The sequence below is a fragment of the Sus scrofa genome, chromosome 5 (assembly GCF_054392235.1).
Source record: "Sus scrofa isolate SSC_HxYL_T2T_F1_AM1 chromosome 5, Sscrofa_HxYL_maternal_Yorkshire_Landrace_v2.0, whole genome shotgun sequence".
Taxonomy (NCBI): domain Eukaryota; kingdom Metazoa; phylum Chordata; class Mammalia; order Artiodactyla; family Suidae; genus Sus; species Sus scrofa.
In genome coordinates this window covers 49644105-49670940 of record NC_139387.1, presented here as the reverse complement: position 1 = coordinate 49670940, position 26836 = coordinate 49644105, and the positions used below count along the sequence as shown (strand labels likewise).

At 42.0% G+C, this 26836-nt stretch overlaps 1 protein-coding gene and 1 pseudogene across 9 annotated transcripts in view; both read right to left on the bottom strand.

Moving 5' to 3' along the window:
• Positions 1-26836, bottom strand: part of DENND5B (DENN domain containing 5B) — a 293655-nt gene that overhangs the window by 12299 nt on the left and 254520 nt on the right. For 5 of the 8 annotated variants that reach the window (XM_084956381.1, XM_021092090.2, XM_021092093.2 and 2 more), the window contains 5 exons: positions 14711-14839; positions 10467-10588; positions 7114-7259; positions 5445-5563; positions 3607-3794 (listed from right to left, as the gene is read on the bottom strand). In XM_084956381.1, coding sequence (XP_084812507.1) covers positions 3607-3794; positions 5445-5563; positions 7114-7259; positions 10467-10588; positions 14711-14839 — 704 coding nt within the window. Of the gene's footprint in view, positions 1-2556; positions 2716-2980; positions 3795-5444; positions 5564-7113; positions 7260-10466; positions 10589-14710; positions 14840-26836 lie in introns of those variants that run through there. The other 3 variants (XM_084956379.1, XM_084956380.1, XR_014803666.1) reach the window with 2 other exon arrangements.
• Positions 17918-20674, bottom strand: LOC146403356 (glucose-6-phosphate 1-dehydrogenase-like; annotated as a pseudogene). The gene has a single exon (XR_014803668.1). The product of XR_014803668.1 is annotated as a glucose-6-phosphate 1-dehydrogenase-like (transcript).

The window sequence follows — 26836 nt, the reverse complement described above, 5'->3', positions numbered from 1 at the left end:
AAACTCTGGGAACTCTTATAATTAGCTTTTTTTTTTTTTTTTTGCTTTTTAGGGTTGCATCTGTGGCACATGGAAGTTCCCAGGCTAGGGGTTAAATCAGAGCTGCAGCTGCCAGCCTATGCCACAGCCACAGTAACGAGGGATCCAAGATGCAATCTGTGACCTACACCATAGTTCACGGCAACACTGGATCCTTAATCCACTGAGCGAGGCCAGGGACGAATCCGCATCCTCATAGATGGGTTCTTAACCTGCTGAGCCACAACAGGAAACCTCCCCCCCCCCCCTTTTTTGAGATTAGCTCTTAAATTGAACTCATACATCATACTACATAAAACAAATGTATAGATTCTAGAATTTAAGAATCTTTGAATTCATACTGCTAGAGGATTTCTTGCATAAAACATTTTTCAAGTAAAACTCAAGTTTTTCTTACACCAACATATAAAATTATTAAAATGGAAACCTCTTATGGTTAAAGGACTGATTCTGTGTTCTCTTCAGTTCCTAATAATTTTTTAATTTTTATCTTTCTCTGAATATTTTCTCTTTTCAACATGAAGATCTATTTTGAAAGGTTTTATTCAGTTCAAAAGAACCCTGTAGTGATCAGCACACACTGAAAAAATACCAAGTTAGCCATTTCTGAGTTTCATGTTATTTAAAATTTTTCTGGAGTTCCCGTTGTGGTTCAGTGGTAACAAACCCAACTAGTATCCATGAGGACACAGGTTTGATTCCTGGCCTCACTCGGTGGGTTAAGGATCCAGCATTGCCCTGAGCTGTGGTGTAGGTCGCAGATCCCATGTTGCTGTGGCTATGGTGTAGGCTGGCAGCTGCAGCTCCGATTCGACCCTGAGCCTGGGAACCTCCATATGCCATGGGTGTGGCCCTGAAAAAACCAAAAGAAAAGTTGTTTTTCTGCTTATTAAGTAAAGAAAATATGACCAAAAGTAGGAGATAAGACCTCTCAAAAGATTAATACCCCCATGAAATCAGACTGATTTAGAAGCCGTAATAATTTATAAGGACTGAACTGAAATCTACTTTTTAATTTAATTCAATTTTACTTTTTTAATTTAGGGCCACACTTTTGGCATATGGAGGTTCCTAGGCTAGGGGTCCATTTGGAGCTATAGCTGCCAGGCCTATGCCACAGCCATAGCAACTCCAGATCCGAGCTGCGTCTGCAGCCTACACTGAAGCTCTCAGCAACACCAGATCGTTAACTGAGTGAGGCCAGGGATCAAATCCGCATCCTCATGGATACTAGTTGGGTTCCTTTCCACTGAGCCACAATGTGAACTTCTACTTTTAAATTTTAAATAAGCATAATTAATGTATTACATAAAATAAATTCACCATATTTTTATGGCCGCACTCATGGCATATGGAAGTTTCTGGGCCAGGGACTGAATCTGAGCTGAGCTGTGGCAACACAGCATCCTTTGACCTACTGAGCTGGGCTGGGGATCCAACTTGCACCTCTGTAGCCACTGTCCTCCATCCTCAACAGTATTTGGTATTATCAGTTGTTTACATTTTAGCTATTCTAGTGTGTGTTTGGTGTGAAGTTTACTTCTGAAGGCAAAAAAGAATTATGAATAAAGGGAATGATTTGAGAAGGAATAAGGGAGATTTCTATAGACTATAGCATTCTAATAGTATATTACCATGTACTGACAAATGCAGAATAATAATATCTACAGAAACTGCTTTATTAGTAAACTAAGGACTTCTCAGGTATATGTTATTCTACTTACAGTTATTGTGTATAAGTTGAAATATAACCACTTCACTGATAAACTTCCGTGATTTTTCACTAAAACATACTGACTTTTATTAGTTTTCTGCTGTTCCTGTAATAGATTACCACAAATCTGGGGACTTAAAAAAGCAGAAATTGGAGTTCCTGTCGTAGCTCAGTGGTAACGAATCTGACTAGGAACCGTGAGGTTGCAGGTTTGATCCCTGGCCTTGCTCAGTGAGTTAAGGATCTGGCGTTGCCGTTAGCTGTGGTGTGGGTCGCAGAGGCGGCTTGGATCTGGCGTTGCTGTGGCTCTGACATAGGCCGGTGGCTACAGCTCCAATTCAACCCCTAGCCTGGGAACCTCCATATGCTGTGGGAGTGGCCCTAGAAAAGGCAAAAAGACAAAAAAAAAAAAAAAAAAAAAAACCCAAAGAAATTCATTCTCTCACAGTTCTGGAGGCCACAACTCAGAAATCAGAATCACGGGATAGAAATCAAGGTGTGGTCAGGGCTCCACTCCCTCTGGAAGGTCAAGAGAAGAAGCTGCTCGTGGCCTCTTCAAGCTTCTTGAGGCTCTGACATTCCTTGGCTTGTGGCCACATCACTCCAGTTTCTGCCTCTTATCTTTCTACTGTCGTCTCCTCTGTGGGTGTGTCTAACTTCCTTTTGCCTCCCTCTTGTAAGAATACATGTGCTGCATTTAGGGCCCACCTGGATACTCTAGGATACTCTGCCCATCTTAAGATTCTTAATTTAATTACATTTGCAAAGATCCTTTTTCTAAATAAAGTAATATTTACAGATTCTTTTTTTTTTTTTTTTGTCTTTTTTCAGGGCTGCATCTGCGGCATATGAAGTTCCCAGGTTAGGGGTTGAATTGGAGCTATAGGTGCCGGCCTACACTATACTACGGCCCAGGGCAACACCAGATCCTTAACCCACTGAGCAAAGCCAGGGATTGAATCCTGCATCCTCATGGATATTAGTTTCACTTCTGCTGAACCCCAACAGGAACTCCCCTCATTTATAGATTCTAAGGATTAAAATCTTATGCCCTCAGGAGACATTATTCAGCCTATTAAAGACCACACTAGTATATATTAGAAGTTTACTGCACTATTAAAAATGACACGTGAGGTGTTCCTGTGATGAACCTGACAAAGATCCATGGGATGCAGGTTCAATCCCTGGCCTCACTCAGTGGGTTAAGTATCTGGCATTGCCATGAGCTGTGGTATAGGCTGCAGACGCAGTTCAGATCCTATGTTGCTGTGGCTGAGGTGTAAGCTGGCAGCTGCAGATCCAATTCGATCCCTGGCCTGGGAACTTTCATATGCCACAGGTGTGGCCCTAAAAAGCCAAAAAAAAGGGGGGGGGGATGTGAACATAGTATTCTATCCATAGAATTCACTTTTTTAAAAATAGTATTTTAATACTACAGGAAGTTGGGGGTGGGGGGGGGGAAGAATTTTTAGAATTCCTCTTAGAATAAGGGCTTTCAATAACTAGATGCAGGAGTACTATATATAACTGTCCTTATTCCTCCTTTATGTTTCAGACAAAATATTATTTATTCATACTTCCAGAGCTTAATTAAAACAGAGCATACAGTTTTGATTGGATTTCAACATCTAAATTTGTCAGGCTTTTAATTATTTGTTAATATCTTGCCTTATTTTTTCCCCTTTTTTTCTCTCCACACTCTTAAAGTCCTTTCTCTCACATTAATTTTCCTCAGCTTTCTTCTTTTTAATCTCCTTACCAGAATTCATTAACACAACCGTTTCCTATGAGATGGCCACATGGTGCCTGCAACATTCGAAACACATTGGAAAATTAAAAAACCAACTATTTACTGGTACTTTTTCCTGTCAGTGAAGTGATGCTTAGTCTCCTGGCCATGGTGGGTGATTTCTGCTGGGGTGGAGTCCGACACTGCTTTACTAGATCCTCATCTGCTGCTGATGTCATCAATTCTCCAATGAGAATTCTCTCCAGGCTTCCATCATCAATGCCTTTCCCCAGCCACCGCCCACATGGAAACCTGGTAGGACAGAGACAAACTTCGGAATCACCAATATTTTACTAGCTTTAATCAGTATTATTTATTTATTTATTGTTTTTTTTTTTTTTTTTAGGGCCACACAGTGGCATCTGGAGGTTCCCAGGCTAGGGATCTAATAGGTGCTGTAGCCGCCGGCCTACACCACAGCCACAGCAACGTGGGATCTGAGCCATGTCTTTGACCTACACCACAGCTCACAGCAACACCAGATCCTTAACCCACTGAGCGAGTCCAGGGATTGAACCCACAATCTCATGGTTCCTAGTCAGATTTGTTTCCGATGCACCATGATGGGAACTCCTTAATCAGTATTTTTAAATGGCACTGTGGTTGAAGCCCATCATTTTAGTGCCTGTGGGTTGTTTTCTTCATTATAAAAATTATGACCTAGTAGTTCCCATTGTGGCACAGCGGAAATGAATCTGGCTAGTATCCATGAGGATATGGGTTCAATTCTTGGCCTCACTCAGTGGGTCGGGGATCTGGTGTTGCCATGAGCTGTGGTGCAGGTTGCAGACTCAGCTTGGATCCTGGGTTGCTGTGGCTGTGGCGGAGGCCAGCAGCTGCAGCTCCAATGCACCCCCTAGCCTGGGAAACTCCATATGCCTCGAGTGCTGCCCTAAAGCAATAAGCAAACAAACAAACAAACAAACAAAGCCAAAACAAAAAAAGACCTAGATATAACATTTTCCCCATATACATTATTTTTATTTTTTGTTTTTTAAAGTATTTTAAAGTAAATTACACACATCAGGACATTTTACTCCTAATCACTTCAGTATGAATCGCTGAAAAATGCATTCTATCTTCTATAGTCATAAACTGCTGTCACATTTAACCATTAAAATAATTCTGCAATATTTTCTCATACCTTGTCTATATTAAAATTCTGTGTTAGTTTCAACAAGAATATTTTTTTTTTTTTTTTTTTTTTTTTTGCCTTTTGTCCTTTTTAGGGCTGCACAAGTGGCATATGGAGGTTCCCAGGCTAGGAGTCTAATAGGAGCTACAGCAGCTGGCCTATGCCAGAGCCACAGCAACACCAGATCCAGTCCACGTCTGCGACCTACACTACAGCTCACTGCAATGCCAGATCCTTAACCCACTGAGCGAGGCCAGGGATTGAACCTGCAACCTCATGGTTCCTAGTTGGATTCGTTTCCACTGCGCCATGACAGGAACTCCAAAGAATATCTTCAAACTAGATATTTATGTGGGAGTTAAGTTACAGGTGGGAGTTAAGTTACAGGAGAAAAGAGGAGAATGGTCTCAAGGAGGAGTGCTGGTTGTAATTAGGAACGTCAAAAGAGCCTTTCCTCTTACCGATGTTATTTTAAGCTTCTCTTTTTATCTATTTTTTTTTTTTAAATCAGAGTTACACTAAACTTTTTCAACATTTGTGGACTAAACATTAGCAGCAAACACAATCAGTTTTTTTTTTTTTAAGTATTTTTGGGCTGTTTTATATATGGAACAAAATTTTGTTATTACATAAACAAAATCAAGCCAAAACAACCCAAAAAAACTAAACTAAAATTCAGAAGGCAGTGGGAAAACTTTAGAATGAAAATAATTCTCAAAACTTTTCTTGTCTTAAAGAATTCTGAGCTTGCAAGGACATTTACTTACCTGTATGTGTGCCCTGTGATTTCATTTCTGACCATGACACAATCAACTAGCCATTTGGCTAACAGTCCTGAGTTGTCGTGACCAATTTGAACAGTAGTCAGCTTCCCTAGGTTCTGGCACTGTAAGGACAGGAGCAGAGATTACTCAGTACCTGATCCCTTCCCACTACCTCTTGGCTTCAGCAGTGGCACCACGGTTCCATCCAATTGAACAAGTGCAGAGGACCCAGAAACAGCACAGAGTCAGTGATTTGTGCTTTTGAAGGATGAGAACAATTTCAATTAGTGGGGAAAGGATCTTATTTAGATTTAGTTAGAGAGGTCAAGAAAATAATTACAGATATTTAAAAAAATCACCAAAATGACTATTTTTTGCTTCTAGTAAAAGATTAAGGCAGAACTGAATTCAAACCTCATCTGAATGTCTTTGATGCTACTGTTTAAAAAACAAAACAAACAAACAAACAAAAAACACATAGTCATCAATGTCCTTCCTGACCCTTTGTGGAAAAGTACAAAATAAAGAAACGATAATAGGAATGGTGAAAATAAATGTCAACTAAATTCTGACTTTTAAATTCTGTAAAATATCATAGACTAACTGCCTATGAACAGTTGGGAACACCAGAGCTATGAGTTCTCAAAGCCCTTGACTTCTCTGCATCACAGCAGAAGGCACCGTAGCAGTCTAGGTGAGGGAGGATGGCATCCTGAATTAGCTGTGGCAGCAGAGATGGAAAGAAGTAGGCAGAAATGAATCTGGAAACAGCAATGATGGGACTTATAATGCAGTTTATGTTCTGTACTTGGTAGTCAAAGAAAAGCCAAGGATTTTAATCTTTTATATACAGTGAGCCCACTGGAGAGATGGTGCCCAAATAAGTTCTTAAGACTTTTGAGTGGAAACTGCTATTCCTGGACCCCACAGAACATGAGAACAGGACATTCAGTTAGTACCACTTCTTGGCACTAACTGAACTGTACAAGCATTTGTCTTTTTCCTGCAAGCCAGGGTCCATGAGCATGTGGACTCAAAATATGGAAAGACCTCACGAGGTAAGACCTCAAAACTGACCACCATAGTGAAAGGTATTATTAAAAGAATCACTTTAGGAGTTCTCTTGTGGTAGACAGGGTAAAGGATCTGTCATTGTCACTGCAGTGGCTTGGGTCGCTGCTGTGATGTGGGTTTGATCCCTGGCCTGGGAATTTCCACATGCCACAGGCACGGCCACAAAAAAGAAAAAAAAAAAATCACTTTATACATGTCACGATGTAGTCTTAAAGCCAAAAGTATAGATAGCAGCTCTCCTGTCCCTTTGTTCAGGTTCAAGCAGGGCCAATTTACAGTTTGGGAGAGAAACAATGTGGGGAAAGCATTTACTTGAGTGTTCTCTACTTGCTAGGTTCTGTGCTGGCACTAGGAATTAGGGAATAGGACCGGGCAAAGCCCCAAAGTGCACCCTTTCAAGTAGAAAATTAAAATAATAACAATAAAAATACAAAATAAATTAGCATGTTCATTAGCATGTTTAGGTATACAATCCCCACAATGACCGTGCATACTTAAGTACTCCTTTACATTATTTGAGTTAAGGAGAAATGAAAAAGTGAAACTGGCATTGTTGCGTAGAACTATGTATGCTGAGAAAGGTATTAACTGAACCTACTTCAAAAGTCATTTCGAGGAGGTTTTTGGGAATCTGCATTACTCCTGTGTCTCCTAGTTCTCCCGATACACAGATCCAAGGGTTCGATGTGATAATCGCATTGCTCAGCTTTTTGATGGGAATGATCACTGCCCTATATGGAATCACTGAAAGAAAAACGCTGAAATTAATACAAAATTACAATAAAGTTCTCCTGATAACAAAATAAATATATTAAAAATTCTGTTGGCTTTCACAGATAAATTGCTTTTTAATGATCTATGAAGATGTACTTAAACAACAGGATGACAACATAACCTCTCCCAGTCTAGAAAGATGAGGTCCAGCTTGTAAGCCCCAAGTCCCAATATCTGTGGTGGTTTCCACAAACATAATCACCATGTATGCAAGGCATGTTTATCACCATGGTGATACACATCACCACTACATTTATAAACAATCTCAGGCATTAGCACAGGAATACTCGGGGACATAAACATTGACTGTGCTATCTAGTATTTTCATTGCTTTAATGTTTTTCTTAATTTTGTTCCAAAAGCAAGTATAAATGGTTTCATATAAAAAAGAGGGTAGGAGTTCCCATCAGCAGAAATGAATCCAATGAGGTTGCGTGTTTGATCCCTGGCCTCACTTAGTGGACTAAGGATCCAGTATTGCAGTGAGCTGTGGTGTAGGTCGCATTTGCGGCTAGGATCTGGCGTTGCTGTAACATCTGTAGCTCCAATTCGACTCCTAATCTGGGACTTCCATATGTCGTGGGTGCAGCCCTAAAAAAAAAAAAATTAAATAAAACATAAAAAAGGGGGTAGGGAGTTCCTGTTGTGGCTCAGCGGGTTAAGAACCTGACTTGTATACATGAGGATGTGTGCTCAATCCCTGCCCTTGCTCGGTGGGTTAAGGACCCAGCGTTGCCACAAGGTGCAGCCTAGGTAGCAAATGTGGCTCAGATCCCATGTTTCTACAGCTGTGGTGTAGGCTGGCAGCTGCTGCTCCAATTTGACTCCTAGCATGGGGAACTCCATATGCCACACATGCAGCCTTAAAAAGCAACAAACAAACAAATTAAAAAAAATGGGGTAGATGACTTCTTGGATAGCATCCTCTTGTCGCTGATTTCTTCTGGGCAATGCTTTAAAGCACTGTAGTTCTAAACTTTCTCATTCCAGTTTTATAGCTCAACATGTAGAGCCAAGAATAATAAACAATGGCACCTCTATTCTGGATGGGACATGACCTCTATAAACCACTGTTGGGAAAGGTGACTCATGAGCAAGAAGAGCCCCAGGATGCAGAGATCTGTATGAAATACAGAGATCTGTGTCAAATCTTTCCCTTCTGAAGTTTGCGTCAAAAGGCACACCACTAGATGTCACTGTCCTATCACTGTCCTTTGCTCAAACTGGAAACACAAAGTTAGGCATTACATCTACCTCCATTTCCTTAAAAAAAAAAAAAAAAAAAAAAAAAAAATGAGGACGGCTCAAACACATTAGCACATTTTTTCCCCTCAGTGTATATATATTATCTTTTAAGCAGGGTAGAATCAATATTTTGGTAGGTATTCTCAGTATTTTTGTTCATTTAGTCACAAGAGAGCTATAAGTAAAACCCTTCTTGAAAGGACTACATGTAGGATTGAAAACACTTACTGGACAAGTGCTCAGACATAGCCTCACAATATGAGCTCACGTTTCAGCGTGCGATTAGGTAAGCCAGATGAAGAGGATAAATGGTTCATTTCCTTAAATTTACATAAACTATTTTCAGTTGGGCCAATAACCTCCCTTTCTGTCCTTTTATTTTGGCTTAAGGAAAGGAAAATATCACAGGAAAGGCCATACCTTCATGGTTTAGTAATCATGAGAATTAAATGATTTTTGAAACTGAAAGCAGAAGAGGTTAGTGCAAGATGTTATTTTAGGTGCCAGAGGCTACTCTCATTTTCTTTCACTGACAGGATTAGAAAAACTGCAGAAAAAAGCCTGTTTAAGGTCAGCGGTTCCATGGCAGCAAAGGGCCCACAGATGCACAACAGTGATTTCACAAAGTAGAAAAAAATGAATATTCTTAGACTCAGAATATTTCTTTCATTAAGTACTTCAATGAAAGAGTTACTCAGATGAAGAGAAATATGCAGATCTGGGAGGATGGTAGGAGTTCTAACCCTCTCTGCTCTTCCCTTTCAAAATAGTATATAACACCTTAGCTTCTAATAAATTAATAGTAGCTTGACAGATATTGTAGGTTGGTCCCCAAAACATTCCAAGTCCATTTTTCCTTGTCTGTTTCTACCAGAGACTTAGAAGACCAAAAGTCACACAATTCTGCCCAGTGAAATAGTGGTCATATTTACTGAGATTTCTTAGAAAACCCTTTTTCTGGCACTCCTTCCTTCTTTGGGCTGGAAGTTGGGCTGAGAATAGCCACCTTGTGACTATGAGGTGACTAGCACACATTGATAATTGTCAAAGAGCCTGGGCCCGTGACAGCACTGTGGACTGCCTAGCTCAAGACTCCTTATTGTGTGAAAAAAAAATAAAACTACCGGTTTGTTCTTGTAGCTGAACACAACTGATACAGGTAAGATTTTCCAAAGCAGGGAAAGGGACCCACTGCAAATAAGAATTAGTAAGCAAGGACCATAGTCAAAATGTAAAAATGAAAAAACTAAAAAAAAAAGAACAGTAATAATGAACAGAACAAATGCTATGATTTAGTTTATCCAAAACACATCTCCAATCAGCATTTCCTCCCTCTAAAGACCAGACCTACTCTCTAGAGCAAGATCCTGAAGTCTTTCTGAATTATGAAAATGTGATTGTGCTGTTATGTAAATTTATTATTATCATATACCGATTCTCTGAATTTATGTGTTTCAGATAAGATACTGGAATTTTTGTTTAATAAAATATTCTTCCTCACATGCATCCCATTTTGTATTGCAGATTAGGACTCCTGGGAAGCAGAACGAAGAATGTTGCTTCGGGACCAACATGTGAGGAAGCAGGATGGGCTGAGGCAGAAAACGAGCTCTGACACTGTGAGTCCTCGGCTGATCTCACAGTGAGTTCTGGGACAATTCATGGCTGAGTCAGGGATGCTGGCTGGCTCTGGCAGGAGGGACAGCCTCAGGTTAGGTAGTTTCTTTGGTGAGACACTTCCCACAGGAGCTGACAGATGAGGGAGGTCTTCCAGCAGCACTTCCGGCTGCTGGGGTATAACCTTCATTCCTAAATAAAGATGGGGGTGGGCTGGGAACTGTCACAGTGTCTGTCTCATTTTAAAAATAAAAGCTCTTACTCCATTAGTCATCTGAGCAACTCTTCACTTAACAGTCAATTCTCCAGACTTACTGATAGTGGTGAACACACTGGTGAAGCAGAAATAGTCCACAGCATTGAGGGAAAGAAGATGGTAAAGAAACTGCTCTCTTTCTTCTTCACAACGCAGAAAAGCATAACGTTTATAAAGCTTCCTAGGAAAGGATAAGACAAGCACAAAATAATAGTATAGTATATTTTTCATTGTCTTCCACTAAAAATAAATACCCCCACTTAGACAAAACATGGGTAGAAACTTTAGAAAGAACAGTTCACAAAAATGAATGCATATAGAGTTAATAATACATTCTTTTTTTTGTGTGTGTCTTTTTGCCATTTCTAGGGCCGCTTCCCGCGGCATATGGAGGTTCCCAGGCTAGGGGTCTAATCGGAGCTGTAGCTGCCAGCCTACACCAGAGCCACAGCAACGCGGGATCCGAGCCACATCTGCAACCCACACCACAGCTCTCATGGCAACGCCGGATCCTTAACCCACTGAGCAAGGGCAGGGATTGAACCCGCAACCTCATGGTTCCTAGTCAGATTCGTTAACCACTGCACCATGATGGAATTCCTAATAATACATTCTTTATGGCCACACTCGCGGCACATGGATCAAATTCAAGCTATAGATGTGACCTATGCCACAGCATCAGCACTATGCTTTAACCCACTATGCCAGGCCAGGATTGAACCCACAACTTCACAGCAATCCAAGCCTCTGCAGTTGGATTCTTTTTTGCTTTTTGGGGCTGCATCCACAGTATATGGAAGTTCCCAGGCAAGGGGTCAAATCAGAGCTACAGCTGCTGGCCTACGCCACAGCAACGCAGGATCCGAGCTGCCTACACCACAGCTCACACCAACGCCGATCCCCAACCAACTGAGTGAAGCCGGGGATGGAAACTATACTCATAGACACTAGTTGGAATCAGTTCCACTGAGCTATGATGGGAACTCCTGCAGTCAGATTCTTAACCCACTGCACCACAGAGAGAACTCTAATAATACTTTTTTTAACCTACTTAGTAATTAAAGAAAAAAATCTCCCATGAATTCATGTTGTCTATCAAAGTAATAAAGATTTAAAAGCGATGACCAGGAGTTCCCATCGTGGCTCAGGGGAAACGAATCCGACTAGTGCCCATGAGGATGCAGGTTTGATCCCTGGCCTCGCTCAGTGGTTTAAGGATCTGGCATTGCCCTGAGCTGTGGTGTAGGTCGCAGACACGGCTCAAATCTGGCATTGCTGTGGCTGTGGTGTAGGCTGGCGGCTACAGTTCCAATTTGACCCCTAGCCTGGGAAACTTCATATACAACAGATGCGGCCCTTAAAAGACAAAAAAAAAAAAAAAAAAAAAAAGTGATGACCATTGCTAATGGGGACATTGGGGGGATGGCAATCAATAACAGAATTAGAACTGACAATTTCAGGAAAGCAATTTGTTGGTAATAATTATTTTAAGCCAATCATACCTTTTGACTCATTAATTTTACTTCAAGGACTCAGTCCTAGGGATATAGTATGAAACATGGGCAAATATTTACTCAAAAATGTCCACTTGAATTTTATTTGTAGAAGTCAAAATACATCATGGTACACCTGTTAAAAATAAAGTTTAGGAAGAATTTTTTTGGGGGGGAGCCAAACTCACAGCATATGGAGGTTCCCAGGCTAGGGGTCGAATCGGAGCTGTAGCCGACAGCCTATGCCACAGCCACAGCAATGCAGGATCTGAGCCACATCTGTGACCTACACCACAGCTCATGGCAAGGCCAGGGATTGAACCTGTGTCCTCATGGATGCTAGTCAGATTCGTTTCTGCCGACCACGAGGGGAACTCCTAGGAAGAGTTTTAACAATAACAAAACTACTACTGCCCCAAATAATACATTTTTATTAAGTACTTACATTTAAGCACTTTTCCAAGTATTTTAGTTATTACTATATGTAATCCTTGTGACCATGTATAAATAAGTCCATTAACATTCTCCTTTTACAGGTGAGGAAAAGAGATACAGTGAAGTTAAGGATCTTGTCTAAGGCCATTCAAACTGTGAACAGTAAAGCCAGTATTTGGAGTTCCCATTGTGGCACAGCGGAAACAAATCCGACTAGGAACCATGAGGTTGAGGGTTCAATTCCTGGCCCTGCTCAGTGGATTAAGAATCTGGCATTGCTGTGAGCTGTGGTGTAGGCCAGCAGCTGTAGCTCCAATTTGACCCTTAGCCTGGGAAGCTCCATATGCCGTGGATGCGGCCCTAAAAAGCAAAACAAAAATTTAAAAAATGTTCATAATATTAGGCTAAAAAAAAATGATGTTAGAGTTCCCATTGTGGCTTCAGGGGTTAAGAGCCCTAGAGAGTGTCTGTGAGAATGTGGGTTCCACATCTGGCCTTGCTCAGTGGGTTAAAGATCTGATCTGGCATTGCCTCAAGCTGTGGTGTAGGTCACAAGATGTTGCTCAGATCCAGTGTTGCTGTTGCTGTGGCTGTGGTAAAGGTCTGCAGCTGCAGCTCCGATTTGAGTCCAGGAACTTCCATATGGCGCAGGAGCAGCCATAAAAAGAAAAAAAAAAAAAGAAAAAAATTTTAAAAAGATGGTGCTGAATACAGTATAATAAACCAAGAGAACATGCACAGAAGAAAGTACAGAAGAAAACATGTGAGGAATTTCTGGCAGCCTAGTGGGTTAAGGGTCTGGTATTGTCTCTCCTTGCCCTGAAACTTCCACATGTTGTGGGTGTGGCTAAATAAAAAATAAGGAATATCACAGACTGTCATAAGTTAAATATCTTTTTTAAAAATAAAAAAAAAAAAAAAGAAAGAGGAGCTCCCATCATGGCTTAGTGGTTAACAAATCCGACTAGGAACCATGAGGTTGCGGGTTCAGTCCCTGGCCTTGCTCAGTGGGTTAAGGATCCGGTGTTGCTGTGAGCTGTGGTGTAGGTTGCAGACGCAGCTCAGATCCCGCATTGCTGTGGCTCTGGCATAGGCCGGTGGCTACAGCTCAGATTCGACCCCTAGCCTGGGAACCTCCATATGCTGTGGGAGGAGCCCAAGAAACGGCAAAAAGACAAAAAATAAATAAATAAATAAATAAATAAAAGAAAAAGTGAAATACTCAGTAATCACTTTTATGTAACAGGATTTTATTTTATTATTATTTTTTGTCTTTTTAGGGCCGCACCTGCGGCATATGGAGGTTCCCAGGCTAGGGGTTGAATTAGAGCTGCAGCCACCAGCCTACACCACAGCCACAGCAATGCCAGATCTGAGCCACGTCTGTGACCTACACTACAGCTCACCTAAATGCCGGATCCTTAACCCACTGAGTGAGGCCAGCAATCAAACCTGAAACCTCATGGTTCCTAGTCGGGATTCGTTTCCACTGCGCCACAATAGGAACTCCCTTATATAGAAGGATTTTAAATGATTATCATTTTCTTCTTTGTACTTTGGCCACAAAGGGCAAATGACCTATGCGTGGGGATAAGGGACATGGAGAGTTGCCAGTTTTAAGAGAACAAGGTCAGTTTCACAGGCTATACTTTACATCACACACTATCAAATCTATTCTTTGGATATTAAGACTCATCCTAAAATGCTCCAGACAGTAGGTAATCTAACAGTGATACACACAAGTGCAAAGTCATGAAAAGAATGGGGTTACCATGGGAAGGTTCCAACAGAGGTCTGTGTTGAATTCTTTGCATACCATTGTTCTGAGAACTCAAAGTCCTCAGCCTTCAGATGAGCTCTACTGTACATATTATCTGGATGATGCATTTTATCCAAGGTTTCTTGATAGGGTAAAAGGGAACTAATAAAACAGTCGACAATTAATTGATATATACTTGATTGGTTTCCTGGCTCTAAACTACTGAGTGTAACAGCAAGATTCTCTGAGAAGCCCTTTACTGTGGACCCTTTTAATTTTTTTTGCTACTCCAGGTTTTGTTGTGATCTTTACAATATAAGGTTTACAAAAATTCACCCCATCTTTTGGATGTTATTGCCTGTCTGTGGGACCACTCAGCTTTTTGTCTGATCAGAGTGGCACGATTTGGCCCTTGGCTGTGAAATCTGTAGCTTCCCAGATATAATCAAAATGAGGTCAGAAACAGAGTTTCTGAAGTAAGTGCCTGTTAGAAAGGAACGGCATATGTGCACAGGAGTCAACTCATGCTGAAGAAGCCAGCTTGTCAGTCTATGCAATTTGTTTTGTAAGCACACAGGTCATAGAAACAGAAATGCCTCAAGAGGCAATTTCTTACTTTGTGAGCAGCTGGTTTGACAGCAACTGCTTGAGATGCTGGGACAAAAGCTTCTTTTCTAGAGACAATCTGATCCATGCTCGAGCTCGGCCGACATCAGTCTTGATCTCACTCATGTTTTGAATATGCCTAAAGAATGGCAGAACAGCAAAGATGTAAATCCTAAGGCTGACTTTGAACTGGAAAAGAACTGAAGGGTTACAGCACTCTGCACAGAAGAGTTATATTTAGAGAAAGCAACAGGCAACACACAATTTATGTTGATTAAACCTTCAAGCGTATGAAATTTGTCCCCCATCAGAATTAGATTACATTACAACACAAGCACAGAGGCAACATCCTAAGATAAAAGCGTTTAAGTCATTTACACTTTCAGATTTATTATATTCTTGTTTTCAGGCTTCTAGGTACCTGTAAACTGGCACTTGGTTATTCCTGACCCTCAGGAAAATAAAAGTAACGAAACAGGACGAACAGTCAAATTCTTACTCAAAATAATTGCTCTATAGTTTAATATCTCCTAACAACTTTAATCCACTGAATTATTATTATTATTGTTATTATTATTATTTTTTGCTTTCTAGGGCCACACCCGCAGCACATGGAAATTCCCCTGCTGGGGTCAAATTGGAGCTACTGCTGCCAGCCTTCATCACAGCCACAGCAACGCCAGATCCAGGCTGCATCTGTGACCTACACCACAGCTCACAGCAACACCGGATCTTTATCCCACTGAGCAAGGCCAGGGCGAACCCTCAACCTCATGGTTCCTAGTTGGATTCGTTTCGGCTGCACCACCATGGGAACTCCTCACTGAATTACTTTTCAAATAGCCCTGAAAACATACAGAAAATATGAAATCTTACTTTCTATAGCATTAGAAGACAAGTCATGCCGTACTAATCAATCCAAAATTCCTAAAAATTTGGAGTTCCTGTTGTGGCTCAGCGGTAACGAACCTGATTAGCATCTGCGAGGATGTGGGTTTGATCCCTAGCCCTGCTCAGTGGGTTAAGGACCTGGCATTGCTGTGAACTGTGGTATAGGTCCCAGATGTGGCTAGGATCTGGTGTGGCTTTGGCTGTGGCTATGGTATAGGCTGGCAGCTGCAGCTCGGATTTGACCCCTAACCTGGGAACTTCCCTATGCCCAGGGTGTGGCCCTAAAAAAAGACAAAACAAAAAAATCATAAAAATCTGACTTGGGGAATTGTGTGGCCAACCTCCAATGAACATTACATATATGTATAAATTAGTATCCTGTGTAAGAAGTTGATGCCATACTCAGCAGGACTGAATTTATCATCCTGAATGATTCTCCTCCTAAGGGGAAAGAAAGACGGAGCAGGAAGGACAAGCCTAAGGGACAGGGTAATTATAGCACCACTACGGTGAGTCATTGAAAAGTCTTTGTGATTGTGATCCACCATCCTTTCCTTTTTTTAAAAAAAGCTGTACAGAATGACTCATCCTAGCTGTAGTAAATATTGCAATAAACCCTTTCCTCTGATGATTCCAAGCACTCAGAATAAGGAATATCCTCCTTGCAAAACGCACACATATTCTTTTTCCTCAGTTTTATTGAGATACAACTGACACACAGCACTATTTAGGGTATACAACATAATGATTTGACTTACATACATCATGAAACAATTACCACAAGAGGTTTAGCGAACATCTCATCTCATGTGGATACATTTAAGAAAGTTTTTTTTTTCCTTGTGATGGGAACTCTTAGAATTTATTTCTTACCAACTTTCATTTATAATGTATAGCAGTGTTATCCTTTATCATGTTATATGTTACATCACTAGTACTTATTTATCTTAAAACTACAAGTTTATATACTTTTGGAGTGACTTCTCACAATTCCCCGTCACTCCATCTCCCCCACCTTGGCCTCTAGTAGTCACAAATCTGATCTCTTTTTCTATGAGTTTGTTTTTGAAGTATAACTGACCTAAAACACTATGCTAGTTCCTGTTATACAACATAATGAGTCAATATTTCTATACATTTCAAGAAGGTCACCAAAAGTCTCGTTGTCATCTCTTACCATTCAATGACATTACATAGTCTATGTTCCCCACTCTGTGCATTTCATACCTGTGACTGATTTATTTTGGAACTGAAAGTAAGTACCTCCTGAGCTTTCTCATTTCTTTCTCTCTTCCTCCCAGACCCCTTCCCTCTAGAGTACCTGTTTGTTTTCTGTATCTATGACCCCCTTTCTGTTTTGTTTGATCACGTGTTTTTTCTCTCTCTCTCTCTCTTTTTTTTAAGTGAAATCCTGCGCCTTCTTGGTCTTATTTCACTTAGCATAATGCCCTCCAGGTCCATCCGTGTTGTCACATACACACATTCTTTCTTTTTTATTTCTCTCCTCACCATCCCCCCCAACCCAATCCCTGAATGGAAAGATTTAGGCCTTCACTCCTGGGTGCCGATATATGATCAAACACCTTTTTTTTGGTTTGTTTGTCAATTTAATGGCAGGGGGCTGTGTGGTGATTCCACTTGCTGCTTCTGCTTTTCCAGTGGTGGTGGTGGTGGGGACATTCAAGGAACCCAAGACACGAAGGATTGCTGGGCAATTCCTTCCATTTAGTCCCTTCCAGTGAGTGACCAAGATCACTGAATGACACTGAAGCTGATGCAGACATGCTTGCTCCCTACCTCCTGAGTTCCGAGGTGTCTGCCCACAGCCAGTAGGGGTGTGGGTTGGCCGCTGGCCCACTGAGGCCTACCGCTGCTTCTCCCAGTGACCCTAACTCCAGTCCTCTAGAAGGAGCTAGGATGGATGGAAAAGCCATTTTTCTTTCTTCCACTGGGGTTCACTTTTGTGGACAGAAGCTGGCTCAGTGGTGGGTGGGGATGATCACAATGCAAATCTCAAGCACTCAGTGGTTGAAGAATGTAGCTGGGCCCAGGGCAGCAGTGGCCCTAGGCCCTGGCCAGTAACGTGAGGCCAAAGTTTATGGTCCTTAAAAGCCTCCCAAAGTGGGGTCAAACAGTGGGAAGGACAAAGAGGGGGTTGGCACTGGGAGCAAGGGGCTCAGGGTTGAGAGACTGTGGGGGTTCACCCACTTGAGGGTCCCCTTTTACTGGAAGCCCACTCTTTTCATCAGCTCATCTGCCTCTGATGGGCCTCGGCTGCCATAAACGTAGGGGATGGGTTGTGGCTTCTCGTGCTCGATCTGGCGCAGCAGTGGTGTGAAGATCCACCTGGCCTCCTGGAGCTCGTCACTGTGCACAAAGTGCATCTGGCTCCCACAAAAGATGTCCAGGATGAGGTGCTCACGTGCATCGGGGAGCTTCACATTCTTGTATCTGTTGCCGTAGGTCAGACCTTCTCATTACAGATGTCATCTGAGTTGGTGGAAGTGAGCTTCTCCATGGCCACCAGACACAGCACTTGCAGGATGTGATTCTGCATCACATCCTGGATGATCCCAAACTCACTGAAGTAGCCTCCATGGCCCTCAGTGCCAAAGGGCTCCTTGAAGGTGAGGATGACGCAAGTGATGTTGTCACAGTTCCAGATGGGGCTGAAGATCCTGTTGGCAAACCTCAGCACCATGAGGTTCTGGACCATCTCCTTGCCCAGGTAGTGGTTGATGTGGTAGATCTGGTCCTTTTGAAACAGGGAGGAAATGTGGTTGGACAGCTAGTTGGAACTCTGCAAGTCCCTCCTAAAAGGCTTCTCCACAATGATACGGTTCCAGCCTATCTGGCTCATGCAGGTCTCATGGATGTTCTTGGTGACAGCCTCGTAGACAGAGGGGGGCAAAGCCAGGTAGAAGAGGCAGTTGGCTTGCGGACTGTGGTGGAAAGGATTCAGGTGGCTGTTGAGGTGCTCACAGGAGGCCACGTCATCCTATTGGCCAGCCATGTAGGAGTTGCGGGCAAAGAACTCCTCCAGCTTGGGCTTCTCCTCTGGGGTAGCTTTGATGAACAGTTTGCTCCACATGTGGATGTCAGCCACTGTGAGGCGGGAGTGGGCGGAGCCTATGATGAAGGTATCTTCCAGCAGAAGGCCATCCTGGAAAAGCCAGCAAACGGTGGGGTAGATCTTCTTGGCCAGGTTGCCGGATGCGCCCATGATAATGAAGATATGTATCTCAGACTGATGAAAGGAATCGTGTTGGTACAGCTCTTCCCTCAGGATCCCGCACACCTGGGGCTGGCTCAGAGCCACCTGTTCTGTCATTGATGCTCTCTGCACCTGCTGCCGGGCTGTGGGCAGCCTTGTACCCCCGGTGCTGCTGTTTCACATCCAGGAGGTCTCGGATGTCTCACGAGATGCCTCATAAGTCCTTGTTCTCTCCTACTCTGGGGGAAGGGCTCCATCTCCCCAGCATGGCCACGCCCATCGATTCCATTTGTAGGCTGGCCTTCTGCAGCACCCGCCCCTTCACTGGAGGTCACTGGCTCAGGTCAAACCAGCCCTATTAGGCAGCCAAGTCGTGGCTCCTTCCCTAGTGGGGAAGGGGCCTCTAATGCTGCAGGGGGGCAGCCTCCCTGCATCTAATCAAACACTTATCACATCACACAGGTGAGGCTTTAAGCAGCAGCATAAAAAATAAGTCAGAATGAGGAGATAAAGCAAATTGTGTTCCCATTTTTGTGTTAACCAACCTCACCTCACGAATTTTTTTTTCAGAAATTAGGACTTAAATTGTCTTAATTTAAAGATAAATTATCTTTATTTTTATTTATTTTTTGCTCTTTAGGCCACACCAGCAGCAAATGGAAGTTCCCAGGCTAGGGGTTGAATCAGAGCTAGAGCTGCCAGCCTACACCACAGCCACAGCAAGGCGGGATCCAAGGTGCATCTGTGACCTACACCACAGCTCATGGCTTGCTGGATCCTTAACCCACTGAGTGAGGCCAGGGATTGAACCTGCATCCTCATGGATACTAGTCAGGTGTGTTACCGCTGAGCCACAATGGGAAATCCATTTATCTTTAAAGGGCTAAATGGTTGTGAATGGTTGTGAATGAAGGAAGGTGGTGTCGGGTAAACCCTGCTAAGACCCTGGTTCTGGTGGCAGTGGCAGTAGCAGTGGTGGCTACCAGATGACCCACCTGTGTGCCTCCAGTATGAGTCTAGGAAACAGTACTGGCTGTTACTCAAACCTGCTGACACTGCCCAAATGATGAGACAGCTCATGAAAAGGAACAAGGGGGAAATGCTCAGGCATTCACCACTTAAAGTTCCACCGTATTTACAAGGCCCCCACCATGAGTGCAGTGTCAAGTTAGAGCTCACATGATCTGGGGATACCAAGTTAATCAAAGTGTACCCACTGAAAATGAATCTATTTGAGATCTGGTAAGTACTTATATTGTATTCTCCCTACTCTAAGACAGGAAAATATACTGAAATTAATTTTATGCTTGACTTAAACAAGTATCTGAAGACATGTAGGTAGGTGAAGAATGACAAAGTGGGAATTATAATTTGAAAAACAAGGTATGTTAAAGGAAAACGGGAAGGATTGGAATAAAGTGAAACCTATTTTGTTTAGGTGGCTACTGGCATTCCCATCATAAAAATATTTGCACTAGTTTTTTTTTTTTTTTTTTTGGCAGGAGGCATGGGAATCAGGATATGAGACCACCAGACTCTTTTCCTCAAGCCCCTTGTTTACTGTCACCAGGGAAATTACTTTGCCTATAAGACTATCTCCTAATGGAATTCTTTTGTTCCAGAACCTTCAAAAGCTCACTGGATATATCCTGAACTGCTCAGGCTCACATTCAAGACCCACTACACCCTTGGCCTCAACCTATTTTCCTATTAAAAAATTCTATTCCAGGAGTTCCCTGGTAGCCTAGCAGGTTAAGGATCAGTGTTGTCACTGCTGTGGCATGGGTTTGATCCCTAGCCTGGGAACTTCCATGTGCTGGGGGCATGGCTAGAAAAAAAAAAAAAAAAAAAAAAAAAAAAAAAAAAAAGGGAAAAAATCTATTCCAAGCAATTGCCTTACATGACTCTCTACTTCATTACCTGAAGTACCTACTTTCTTCTAGTTTCCATATTTGATTCTATTAATGTTTGAAATCCCAGGTTCTTCTAGAAAGCTTTCCCTAACCATGACAGCCTTCAATGACCTCTCTAATTTAAGAAATTCCATAGTCTATTTTGCATTTATCATGCGTTATCTACCACTTCTATCATTTTCTCTTGGTATACATTTTTCTCAGCTTGACAAATGCTCCCCGAGAATGAGGAGCCCAATATTTCTTACTAGTGTTATACCCTTCTTTTCTTCCCTATAGGGCCTAGCATGTATTAGAAGCTCAAAAAACTCTGTTGCTTTGTAAATCTATATCTAATTTTATGCTTTAAAACAAATTATATGTATTGTTATTAAACTTTAACCTTAATCTATTAAAAAATTTCTGTGTAGCTATACCATTTGAATCATTTTTTTAGGCTATACTTGAGGTATGTGGAAATTCCCAGGCCAGGGATGAAACCTACACCACAGCAGCAATCAGAGATGCTATAACCACAATACCAGATCCTTAACCTGTGTAACCACAAGGGAAAATTCCTGAATCCATCTTTTTGTTTGTTTGTTTTCTTTTAAATTTTGTACAACTTGGAGTTCCCGTCGTGGCTCAGTGGTTAACGAATCCGACTAGGAACCATGAGGTTGCGGGTTCGATCCCTGGACTTGCTCAGTGGGTTAAGGATCTGGCGTTGCCGTGAGCTATGGTGTAGGTCGCAGATGCGGCTCGGATCCCACGTTGCTGTGGCTGTGGCGTAGGCCGGTGGCTACAGCTCTGATTTGACCCCTAGCCTGGGAACCTCCATACTCTGTGGGAGCAGCCCTAGAAAAGGCAAAAAGACAAAAAAAAAAAAAAAAAATTTTTTATACAACTTGACTTACAATGTTGTATTAGTTTCAGGTGTTTGGCAAAGTGAATCAGTTATACACATAAATATATCCATTCCTTTTTCCCATATAGATTATTACAAACTATTGAGTAGATTTTTCTGTGCTAAACACAGAAACCTGTGTAGGTTTTTGTTAATCTGCATCTGTTTTCAATTGGATTTAATTAATTAATTATTTATTGCTTTTTAGGGCTGCAGTCACCGCATATGGAGGTTCCCAGGCTAGGGGTTGAATCAGAGCTACAGCTGCCAGCTTATGCCACAGCCACAGCAACACAGGATCCGAGCCATGTCTGTGACCTACACCACAGCTCACAGCAATGCCAGATCCTTAACCCACCGAGCGAGGCCAGGGATTGAACCCACATTGTAATGAATACTAGTTGGATTTGTTTCTGCTGCGCCACAATAGGAACTCCTAAATTGGAATAATTTATTATAGGTAAGTAGAACTTCATTCAGCGCATAAACAGGTATTACTTCTAAGACAGATTCTATTATATATAAAACTGAATCACTTTGTTGTATAGCAGAAATTATCACAACCTTGAAATTCAACTATACTTCAATAAAACTTTAAAAACTGAAAAAAAATCCTGTTAATTCTTAGAAAAGTATATGTGGTGTGGTTTAAATAACTTATTTGATTTGTCTCCAACACTGGTACAAAGTTTTCTAATTTTTATGTGTTCTGTCTTATCTAATTGTCTCAATAACCATCATTATTTCACTTCAAAAATGAGAAAGCTTTTCGGCACCAAAAAATAAATAAATAAATAAATAAATGAGAAAGCTGAGGAGTTTCCTTGTGGTGCAGTGGGTTAAGGATCTAGTGTTGTGACTGCAGCAGCCTGGGTGGCTGCTCTGGCTAGGCTTTGATCCCTGGCCTGGGAATTTCCACATGTTGCAAGTGTGGCCAAAAAGAAAAAAAGAAAAAAAATGATTAAGCTGAGATTCATCAGGACTAAGTGACCCATGCAAGGTCAAAGAAATAGTGCATATTATTATAGAGATGCCAGCCATTTTCTACCAATCCTTTATGATACTCACATTCTTGGAGAAACTCTCCTTCTACAGACCCAGAAGAAGCAGAAAAACAACTCCAGTACCACCACGACTGATGGTCCCAGACTCTGGATCCCTCAGCTAGAACTGAACAGATAAGAAGCATTTGCCTGATCTAAGCTGAGCCAATCAGATATTTGCTCAGAAACGGGGAATCAGTATATTGAAAAAACAAGTTAATTTTTGGCTTGGGCCAAAATGTTCACAGTAAAGCATAAAAGGGGGAAAAGGGACTGGGGCAGGGGAGGGGAGGAGAAGCAGCAGAAGTGGAAGGAAAAGCAGGACAATTTACTTCCACTGAGGTGGAGAGTAACCCAGGACAAGACTGTTTCAAATCCAGCCACAGTTCTTGTGCTTGGATTCTGGAAAATACCCTCATATAGCTCCCATAAATCCTTTCTGCTGACGTTAAGTTTCAATGGGCTTCTCTTCCCTAAAACTGATTCTTTTTTTTTTAAGGGCCGCACCTGCAGCATACGGGAGTTCCCAGGCTAGGGGTCAAGTCAGAGCTGTAGCTGCCAGCCTATGCCACAGCCACAGCAAGGCCAGATCCAAGCTGCGTCTGCAACCTACACCACAGGTCACAGCAACACTGGATCCTTAACTCAGTGAGTGAGGCCAGGGATAGAACCTGCATCCTCATGGATACTAGGCAGGTTCGTAACCCGCTGAGCCACAACAGAAATCCAAAACTGAATGATTCTTAACAGTTGCAGCAACTAAATTTGAATCCACGTTTCCTGAGTCCAACTCTGGTGCTTATTTCACTGTATCACCAATGAAACCCAATAATATTCTTAAATTAAGGAATTAGCCAGTTTTAGTTTGAGCCCACATTCTGAAGTCACAAAAATTCCTCAAAATATTCCTTCCCAGAGCAACAAAATCATAACTACTGTAGTGTTGAACAAAGCCAGGGGCTCACAGGCACATATGCACACATTATTTACAAAAAGATAAAGTAGGAGTTCCCTGGTGGCCCAGTGGTTAAGGATCCAGCATTGTCCCCATGCTGCAGGTTCGATCCCTTGCCCAGGAATTTCTGCATGCTGAATTTGGTATGAATTTGGCATGGCCAAAAAAAAAAAAAAGAAAAAGATAAAGTGACTAGCCATTTTACTTATCTTTATTTCTTCCCATCTTTATATGTAAACTGAAATGTTGACTCAGATACCCTGTTCACTTGTTTTCACAGGCAGAATAACAATACTCAGATTGTAGAACTGACAGTCTCCTCGATCTTGTGATGTTCCACTATGCTCCTCATTATTAATTACATTTTGTCAATAAGAATAAAAGTCTGTTTGAATGGCTAAGATTATATATGCATAGTTATTCTGGAAAGAAATTGGTAATAATGGTAATGGCATGGTAATACTCCTCTTTTATCTGTACAATTATTTACTGTCCCAAGCCTTTCTCTTTGGAAGAAAAGAATCATTCTGTAACTGACAGTTTGGTGACAACTGCTATCTATGAAGGTCCTGGGGATTTGTCAGAGATCTATGACAAAGGGGATGGCCTGGAGACATGTCTGTCCTGGACTCATGCCAGCTGCTGAGCAGTCTGGTATCAAGACTATTGACAACTACAAGGGCTCCAAGTCTCCAAACTGCCCATGTCTTTGCCTCAAGAGAGAAATGGGGGAGACCGGAGGTACTGACAGAGGTATATGCCCAACAGAGAGCGTGAAAGCAGAGATTTATGCCACCTCGCTAGAAAACGAGTTTTTGTTTAATTGTTCAGACTGAGAAATCAAAGTTTAGAATATTACTTGGGGGAGTTCCCGTCGTGGCACAGTGGTTAACGAATCCGACTAGGAACCATGAGGTTGCAGGTTCGGTCCCTGCCCTTGCTCAGTGGGTTAACAATCCGGCGTTGCCGTGAGCTGTGGTGTAGATTGCAGACGCGGCTCGGATCCCCCGTTGCTGTGGCTCTGGCGTAGGCCGGTGGCTACAGCTCCGATTCAACCCCTAGCCTGGGAACCTCCATATGCCACGGGAGCGGCCCAAGAAATAGCAACAACAACAACAACAAAAAAAAGACAAAAGACAAAAAAACAAAAAACAAAAAACAAAACAAAACAAAAAAAGAATATTACTTGGGTGTTTCTCTTTAGGGAAAAACATCCACATCAACTATCTAGGTAACATTTAGGGATTACAATGAAGTATTTGCTGAGAACTTGGAAACAGAAATAAAACTGTCCACTGAGAAACATATGAATAAGAACGACAATACAGAAAAGTCATCTTAAAGCAGCAGAATGAAGCAGAGGAAAGGAAGAAAGAACCATGGGCAGTTTCTGAGTTGTTCCCTGACAACCTCATGCATGAGTTCCCTCAGCATGAGGATCAGTGATGTGGAGCTGGATGATAAGGAGGACAGCAAGCAGCTTCTGATTTTGATCCAGCTTACAGGCAGTGCCTATCCTTACCAACAGAAGAATATCAAGTCTTCTGGTTAAGGAAATAATAAACTGGTTTCCTGTGACCACACCCTTCCCTGGTCATAGATGACCCAAGTCCAACCTACTATTTTTTTCTGTCTCTCTTAGGTATTTGAAGTCTCTTGGTTAGTAAGAGTATCTTAGAGTCTGATAACATTTTGTTTTATTAACGATTTGGTTTCTGATCTTATAAAGCTGAAGACTCTAGCACAAGGTCTCTGAAGACCTAGAACAAGTGCTGCCTCGCATGCCATAAGTGGGAGATCACACCCATTAGGATGGCTACTATCTAAAAGAACAGAAAATAACACATGTCGGTGAGGATGTGGAGAAATTGGAACCCTTGTGCACAACTTGTGGGAACGTAAAATGGTAGAAAACAGTGTGGTAATTTCTCAAAAAATTAAACATAGAATTACTGTATGATCAAGCAACTCCACTTCTTCCCAAAAGAACTGAAAGGAGGGACTCAAACTGACATTTGTGACTCACATTCATAGCAGCACTATTTGCAATAGCCAAAAGGTGGAAAACAACCCAAATGTCCATTGATGGATGAATGGATAAACAAAATGTGGTCTATGCATACACTGGAATTCTCAGCCTTAAAAAGGAAGGAAATTCTGGGACTTCTCATTGTGGCTCAGTGGGTTAAGAACCAGACATAGTGTCTGTGAGCATGCCTGATCTCACTCAGTGGGTTAAGAACCAGACATAGTGTCTGTGAGGATGCCTGATCTCACTCAGTGGGTTAAGAACCAGACATAGTGTCTGTGAGGATACCTGATCTCACTCAGTGGGTTAAGGATCTGGCATTGCCACAAGCAGTGTTGCGTGGCTGTGGTGTAGCCGCAGCTCCGATCCAACCCTTAGCCAGGGAACTTCCCTATGCCACAGGTGCAGCCATAAAAAGAAAAAAGAAAAAAAAAAAAGAAAAGAAAAAGGAAGGAAATGCTGATACATGTTCTAACATGGATGAACCTCAAAAACATTATGCAAAGTGTAACCAACTAGACACAAAAGATATGATTCCATTTATGAGATACTAGAATAGTCAAATTCATAGTGACAAAATAGAACAGTGGTTACCAGGGGCTCAAGGAGCTATTATTTAAGGATACAGAGTTTCAGTTAGGGACAACAGTAGCTTCTAGAGATGGACAGTGGTGATGATGGCAGTACCAAGTCAATGTACTCAATGCCACTGACTGTACTCATAAAAATGGTTAAAATGGTAAATTTTATTATATACACACCTATTTACTCTAACATTTAAATAAAGCCACAGAAAAATGTTAGTGGTAGAATCTAAGTTGTGATGATATGCCTCTCTCTTTTTTTTTAGGGCTGCCTCCGCAGCATATGGAGGTTTCCGGGCTAGGGGTCGAATTGGAGCTGTGGCTGCAGCCACAGCTGCTCCAGATCTGAGCTGTATCTTCGACTTACACCACAGCTCATAGCAATGCCAGATCCTTAACCCACTGAGTGAGGCCAGGGATCAAACCTGTGTCCTCATGGACACTAGTCAGCTTCGTTTCTGCTGAGCCATGACAGGAACTCTGGTTGTGAGGATAGGGACATATTCACTATAAAATCTTTTGACTTTGCTCTATGTTTAAAATTTTCTATAATGAAATGTTAGGGCAAAACCCTAGCAAGTCAGTTTGTATTTTCTCAGCAACGCCTCTCTACCTTACTAA